An 8,066-nucleotide genomic window follows, 5' to 3' on the forward strand; every position below is an offset into this window, starting at 1 on the left:
TGTGTGCCCTCCTATTTAACTCTAAGATTAGTATATGCTAAATATTATTTATATTACCATTGAGTATAACGCTGTAATTGATTACTTCTCAGCGTCCTAAATATACCTCCAGTAACCTCATGGCAGAAGTTGCCTTACTCTTTGCTTACCTAGAGGTTTGCATATCATAGGATACTCAGTTACTGCAGGAACAAGCCACAAGCAGAATAAAAAAGCTGACTTTTTTTCTGCCATCGTCTGAGGTGAATGACGTTAGTTCAACTGTCATGAACTTGCCCTTGCTGTTGGACAAGGTGACATAACTAGTTTTTTAGAACATTACTGATTCCAATTCTGCCCTTTCCCACCCATCCCCAAATAAATCATGCTTCAGAAGAGAAAAAGAACGCTATTACTACTACTACTACTACAGTACTACTACTACTACTACTACTACTACTATTACACACAACCCTGTGACCAATGACGGGCTCAAAGGTATTAAAGGGCCGTCTGCAGAAGAGGCAAACCCGACCAGGGAGAAGGTGGTCTGTGCATTGCAGGACCCAGATCTTTCTTCCAGCTTCAGCTCTAAAATTGGTCAGCTCTGGAAACAGCAGGATCCTTGAGAAAAGAGATAAACACAGATGTTTGCAGAAGCCCGCGAGACAACCGGAGAATCCAGTTTGAGTTTCTTCAGTCTGCGTGTTTTGCCGTGCTAGGGGGCTGGTGTTTTCAAGCGACGAGTCTACTGCGCAGCCCCAGGGTGCCTGCCAGGCCGCCGCCGCATCTCCGGGAGAGCGTGGGATTTGACTGCATCTTTCCGGCATCGCCTCTATAAGCGCCGTGGCGCGCACGCGTACTGCCGCTGGGCCGGGAGATCCCGGGTCCCCGCGCGCGGAGTGTCGGGGTTTGTTTCAGCTGCTTCCGGTTTCCCGGGAGCCGGCGCCGCTTTCGTGCTTCCGCAAGCCCCCGCGGCCCCAAGCGGGGACGGAAGTTTCGGAGCTGCGGGGCCGGGGCGAGCATCTTTTCTTCCTCGCATTCCGGCAGAGGCCTGGTCGCTACGGGCCGGACCGCAGGGCGCCCCAGATGGCGGCTCAGCGGGTGGAGGTGGACGGCGGGATCATGGAAGGGGTGAGTGCGGGGCAGGGCCGGTGGCGGAGGGAAGTGAGCTTCCCCGTCTGATGTTCTTTCTCTCCTCGCCCACCCACACCCTTGGCAGGGCGGCCAGATCCTGAGGGTGTCTACAGCCCTGAGCTGTCTCCTGGGCCTCCCTTTGCGGGTACAGAAGATCCGAGCCGGCCGCAGCACGCCTGGCCTGAGGTGAATCGGCGCGCTGGGGGGCGGGGCCGCGGGACTGGGGGATGCGGGTGAGCGAGCGCCGGGTGCGGGAGGGGGGACGGGCTGCTGTTTCGGGGCCTGGGGTTTGGGTCGCCCTGGGTGGCTGGGGAATTGGCAGCCCGGGTGTGATGCTTGTTAGAACCGGTCCCAAGGTTGAGGAATTTGAAGCCAACATCAATGCCCCGGGGCACCACGCTCCAGCTGGGGCGGTTAGCGGTAGTAGGGGCTGTGCGGTCTTGACAGCCTGAAGGGGCAAGTTGAAAAAATAGGCCCGCGTTCATTCTATATAGCTAAAGTTCTCTAGTCTTCTGATGAGTTGTCTTTTAAATGTTTTCTCCCGTCATTGGGCTTATTAAGTACCTGGAGAGGTTGCGGCAAAGGGCAAGAGGGTTCAGGACAGCACGGCCGGGAGGGCGGGAGGAAACCCACTTTTTAACCAGTGTATTCTCTGCTGCTGCACATTTTAGAATCCTAGTTCAGGCAAGGACCCTAACATATTATCCTAGCTTACATTCAGACCTCTAAGAAGTTACGAGTACAATCAGAATTACCAGTTGTGGACAAGGAAACACGTTGACCCTTGAACTTGTTTCGTTCTGTCTGCGAAACCAAGCGGGTCACTAGCTAAGTTTCAGGTATAGGCACCTATTAGAAGGGGACCCAGGTTGAAGCCAGACTGATTCCTTTGGACATTGTAAGAGATGAGCAATCTCTTGGTCTTTTATTTTAACCACATTTCCTTCTGAAATTATTAAAAGGCAGTTATTAATGTGTGCAAACATTAATTACCTTAGTCACACCAGTTGTTTGCAGCAATCAGTTTCACCAGAAGGAAAATCCAATTTATTAAGAATGTGTTAGGTACTTCATTAGTTTGCTAGAGCTGCCATAATACCAGATTGGGTAGCCTAAACAACAGAAATTTATTTTTCTCACTGTTCTGAAGCCTGCAGGTCCAAGATCAAGGTGCTGGCAGGGCTGGTTTCCTCTGAGGGCCATATGGGAAGATTCTTTCCGTCTTCTCTTCTTGGGTTGGAGATGGCCTCACTCTTGCTGCCTCTTCACATGGTCATCCTTATGTGCATGTGTACTCCTGATGTCTCTGTATATCCAAATCTCCTTTTATAAAGATATCACAGAGAATAGATTAGGGCTTACCCTAACTGCCTCTTTTCTTTTCTTTTAAGATTTTATGTTTAAGCAATCTCTACACCCAATGTGGGTCTTGAATTTACAACCCCAACATCAAGAGTCCCATGCTCTACTGACTCAGCCAGCCAGCCAGCCAGCCAGCTAGCCAACCAGCTGTCCCTTGTCTCTTTTTAACTTAATCACCTCCTTAAAGGCCCTAACGCCAAATAGAGTCAGAATCTGAGGTATTAGGAGTCAGGGCTTCAACATGAGAGTTTTGGAGGAACACCATTCAGCCCATAACAGGTTCCATAGATTATTCAATGACATGCAAGTGAGATGGGTGGCCCTGGATAGGTTTTCAGCTTTCCTCTCTGTATACTTCTTATTTGCAATAGTGCATCTATGTATGTGCTTTTAGCTAAAGTAAGTGGTTTGGAAGGAACCAATCGATGCCTTCAAACAGGTAGTCTAGGTTCCTAAAAACTCAAAAGAAGCTCTGACACTGAAGATATGGCACTTGTTGTGGTTAGACCTTGCTCTTTTCTTGCCATTGCAGTTTTATAAATGGGTCATAAAATGTGGGGCTATGGGCAGTCTGAATGCACACGTTTTGATGCAGTATTATGACCTGAAGGCCTCAACATTTATCTGGACTGGAAATGATTCGAGATTTGTGTGATGGGCAATTGGAGGGGGCAGAAATCGGCTCCACAGAAATAATGTTTATACCAGAGAAGATTAAAGGTGGAATCCACACAGCAGATACCAAGACAGCAGGGTATGTATCACTTATCTTCCACTGAAGTACAGGTTTTAGAGTGAGACCTGGATTCAGGTGCAGGTACCACCTACCATTACTAGACAATTGCTTAACTTCTTTGGGCTTTATCTTCTTCACTTTTACAATGGAGATAAAACACTAACCTTTTAGGGATAGAGATGATGTAGTTTTGGGTAATTGCTTATTAATTGTAGCTATTAAATTTAAATATTCCTTTGTGCATGGTATAGCCTGTTTGTTTCTTTTTATTATTTAGAAACGGACTGTTGGAAAGTGACCAAGTTTTTATGCTCTGTAGTAAGAGTAGTTTTTGCATTGTATGTAGCCTATCTAGTTCTTGGCTTGCTGTTAATTATGGACCATATTCTGCTATTAGTCTAGGTATTTTTGTTGTCTTTTAATAGATACTTGTGCTACCCTGTTTAGAAATGTTTAGATCTGATCTTGGGGTTCCTCCCCCTTTGGAAAATGGATATTTAACAATTAAATGGAGCCTTTATCCTTTTCCAAGAATTCCTCCTTTTATTGATAACACAGAGGGCACATTTTTTGTTTTATGAGTTATTTGGCTGATTGCTATTGTAAACCATATCGTTTTACCAAAATCCTATTTTTACTGGGAAATTTGATAAAATAAGAACTAGTAATGTAAACCTGATGCTACTTTGTATCAGAAACTGTCTTAATAGATTTTGATTATTTTAGTTTATGAAAGTGTTTAGTGGGCACCTAGGCGGCTTAGTTGGTTAAGTGGTTAAGCGTCTGACTTTGGCTCAGGTCATGATCTCAGAGTCCTGGGAAGACGTCCTGAATCAGGCTTCCTTCTCAGTGGGGAGCCTGCTTCTCCCTTGCCTTCTGCCCCCACCTTCACCCTCCACCCCCACCCTGTGCTCTCTTTCTCGCTTTCTCAAATAAATAAAATCTTAAAAAAAAAAAAAAGAAAGAAAAAAATATTTAGTGATAAGTGAAACTTGGGTATGGTGTGAATAGGCCTCTGTGAAAAGGGACCTGCTGCCAGGCCTAAGGTGAGGTTTTCCGACGGAGAACTTTCTAAGGGGATTAAGGAATTTTGAGGTATCTTTATTTATAGCCTGCATGTTATTTTGGATATTCTCCTGTATAGGAAGGGGGGAAGTTCGATAGTTAACAAACTGTCTAAAGATTAAAACAGAATTACAGAATTTTGAAGCTGCAAGAGGGAAAGTAGAAACCATGTATTTCCAGTTCTTCCTCCACTTTGTGAATGAGAGAATAAAGAGCCTTTGGGGTTGAGTGATTTACCCAATGTCATGGAGTCAGGGACAGAACTAGATTAGAATGTAGGCCTTCTGGCTTCTAATCCACTAGACTATATGGGAAATGAGTTTAAAGTTGCAAATCCAGCTCCATTGATGGAACTTAAACTAAGCTTTTTCCTAGCAAGAAAACATATCTTACTTACTCACATTCTAACATTTTTATCTTACACTGTGATTGTAGTACCATGTGTTTTCTCAGGTGTCTACCCTTGTTTTTGCAATTTCTTACTCTCCTAAAGTTAAGGTTTTCTTTTTTTTAAGATTTATTTATTTATTTATTTGAGAAAGAGATGGAGAGAGCAAGATCGCATGGTGGGGAGGGGCAGAGGGAGAGGGAGAGGAAGAGGCAGACTCTCCGCTGAGCATGGAGCCCAATACAGGGCTCGATCCCAGGACCGCAGGATCATGACCTGAGCCTAAGGCAGACACTTAACCAACTGAGCCACCAAGGTGTCCCTGAGGTTTTCTTTACTATTCTTAGAATCTGATTTTATCTGTGGAGAGGGGAAAACACTTTAAATTTCGGTGTCCTCAGAGGGAATAAACACTGAGAAATTAAGTAGTATTAACCTTATGGTTTTTTGTAAACTAAACATTTCCAGGTTTTTTCACTTGCTCCTCACTTAACTCCTTAAGAACAGGGATTATGTTGTATATGTTTTCTCTTATAATACCTAATATGTTATGCAGTCAGTAAATGAAATGCATTGTCAGTGACAGAGACTGTTTATTTCAGTACATGGTGCGTTGTTAACATGAGAAGGTTAAGTAAAGGTCTGTCTTTTGGTATTAGAGGCTATGTCTAATCTGTACCACAGTCTGTATGAATGTGACAGCTCATGTAGATAATCTGACGAAGGGTTTCATTTTATAAAATACTGCATATTCTAAATTAATTCGTGTTATTTCTCACATTATTTTACTATAATGACCAGAGGTGAGTTACAGCAAGGATTATTTTCTTTAAACTTACTTCAGTGTAAATTATTCAGCTGTCAGTCTTTGTAAAAGATTATTCCATCATATCATAAACTCCATGATGGTAAGTACTGTATCTTGACATCTGGAACAATGCCTTGTGCATGGTAGAGATTCAGATGTAATTATTTAAGTATTTCTCGACCTCGGCTTGACTTGTATGTTTAACTATCTGTCATTGTAGAAAAGTTATTACAACTTAATTGACTCTATTTTCTTCGCTGTGTTTTTAGGCTTTAGCTATATTAAATGGATTTTTATAGATCACACTTTCAAGAATCCTTTTATAAAAACTATAAGAACAGTTTTATTTAAAAAAAATTCTTTTACTTCTATGCAACTTAAAGATCACATGGCTAATGAGGTGGATTCAAACCTTGATTTGCTGATCATTTAAGGCCCGTTTCTTCTATGAAATACTGTCTTTCCATTTATTTATTTATTTGAGAGAGAATGAGAGAGAGAGCAAGCACGAGAGGGGGAAGGTCAGAGCTTCCCCACTAAGCAGGGAGCCCGATGTGTTACTTGATCCTGGTACTCCAGTATCATGACCTGAGCCGAAGACAGTCGCTCAACCAACTGAGCCATCCAGGTGCCCCAGAAATGCTGTCTTTAAGATTCAGGATTTCCTTAGTTACTGAGGTGTTTTGTTTTTGTTTTTGTTTTTTAAGTAAGCTCTAGAGACACCTGGGTGGCTTAGTCAGTTAAGCATCTGCCTTCGGCTCAGGTCATAATCCTGGGGTCCTGGGATCGAGCCCCACATCGGGCTCCTTGCTCAACAGGGAGTCTGCTTCTCCCTCTGCCTGCCGCTCTCCCTGCTTGTGCGCGCTCTCTCTCTCTCTCTCTCTGACAAATAAGTCTTTAAAAAAAAACTAAAGCGAGATCTACGCCTAGAGTGGGGGTTGAACTCATGACCCTGAGATCAAGAGATGCATGTTTCCAAGAACCATAAGATACCTGGGAATAAACCTAACCAAAGAGGTAAAGGATTGGTACTCGTGGAACTACAGAACACTCATGAAAGAAATTGAAGAAGACACAAAAAGATGGAAGACCATTCCATGCTCTTGGATCGGAAGAATAAACATTGTTAAAATGTCTATACTGCCTAGAGCAATCTATAATTTTAATGCCATTCCGATCAAAATTCCACCGGTATTTTTCAAAGAGTTGGAGCAAATAATCCTAAAATTTGTATGGAATCAGACCCCATTTTGCTGAGGAAATGTTGAAAAAGAAAAACAAAACTGGGGGCATAACGTTACCCCAGTAAAGCCTGATTTCAGGCTTTACTACAAAGCTGTGATCGCCAAGACAGCATGGTACTGGCATAAAAACAGACACATAGACCAGTGGAACAGAGTAGAGAGCCCAGATATGGACCCTCAACTCTATGGTCAAGTAATTTTCGACAAAGCAGGAAAAAATACCCAGTGGGAAAAAATACAGTGTCTTCAATAAATGGTGCTGGGAAAATTGGACAGCTATGTGTAGAATGTAGAAGAATGAAACTTGACCATTCTCTTACACTGTACACAAAGATAAACTCGAAATGGATAAAAGACCTCAACATGAGACAGGAACCCATCAGAATCCTAGAAGAGAACATAGGTAGTAATCTTTTCAGTATCAACCACAGCAACTTCTTTCAAGATATGTCTCCAAAAGCAAAGGAAACAAAAGTGAAAATGAATTTTTGGGACTTCATCAAGATCAAAAGCTTCTACACAGCAAAGGAAACAGTCATCAAAACAAAGAGGCAACCCACAGAATGGGAGAAGATATTCACAAATGACAGTACAGACAAAAGGTTGATATCCAGGATCTTCAAAGAACTTAAACTCAACACACACAAAACAGATAATCATGTCAAGAAATGGGCAGAAGACATGAACAGACACTTCTCCAGTGAAGACATAGAAATGGCTATCAGACACATGAAAAAATGTTCATCATCACTAGCCATCAGGGAAATTCAAATTAAAACCACACTGAGATACCACCTTATATCAGTTAGAATGGCCAAAATTAGCAAGACAGGAAACTACGTGTGTTGGTGAGGATGTGGAGAAAGGGGAACCCTCTTACACTGTTGATGGGAATGCAAGGTGATGCAGCCACTTTGGAGAACAGTGTGGAGATTCCTCAAGAAATTAAAAATAGAGTTTTCCTATGACCCTGCAATTGTACTACTGGGTATTTACCCCAAAGAGACAGATGTAGTGAAAAGAAGGGCCATCTGTTTCCCAATGTTTATAGCAGCAATGGCCACGGTTGCCAAACTGTGGAAAGAACCAAGATGCCTTCAACGGACGAATGGATAAGGAAGATGTGGTCCATATACACTATGGAGTATTATGCCTCCATCAGAAAGGATGAATACCCAACTTTTGTATCAACATGGATGGGACTGGAAGAGACTTTGCTGAGTGAAATAAGTCAAGCAGAGAGAGTCAATTATCATATGGTTTCACTTATTTGTGGAGCATAACAAATAACACGGAGGACATGGGGAGATGGAGAGGAGAAGGGAGTTGAGGGAAATTGGAAGGGGG

At 43.0% G+C, this 8,066-nt stretch overlaps 1 protein-coding gene across 3 annotated transcripts in view; it reads left to right on the top strand.

The window, feature by feature from the left end:
- Positions 1–829: 829 nt before the first annotated feature.
- The window catches only part of RTCA (RNA 3'-terminal phosphate cyclase), a 26,236-nt gene continuing 18,999 nt past the window's right edge, over positions 830–8,066 (top strand). The window contains exons 1-3 of one of the 3 annotated variants that reach the window (XM_059375507.1): positions 831–1,113; positions 1,202–1,302; positions 3,089–3,232. In XM_059375507.1, coding sequence (XP_059231490.1) covers positions 1,069–1,113; positions 1,202–1,302; positions 3,089–3,232 — 290 coding nt within the window. In that variant the 5' untranslated portion in view covers positions 831–1,068. Of the gene's footprint in view, positions 1,114–1,201; positions 1,303–3,073; positions 3,233–8,066 lie in introns of those variants that run through there. The other 2 variants (XM_059375508.1, XM_059375509.1) reach the window with 2 other exon arrangements.

This window comes from Mustela nigripes, chromosome 14, assembly GCF_022355385.1.
Source record: "Mustela nigripes isolate SB6536 chromosome 14, MUSNIG.SB6536, whole genome shotgun sequence".
Lineage (NCBI taxonomy): Eukaryota > Metazoa > Chordata > Mammalia > Carnivora > Mustelidae > Mustela > Mustela nigripes.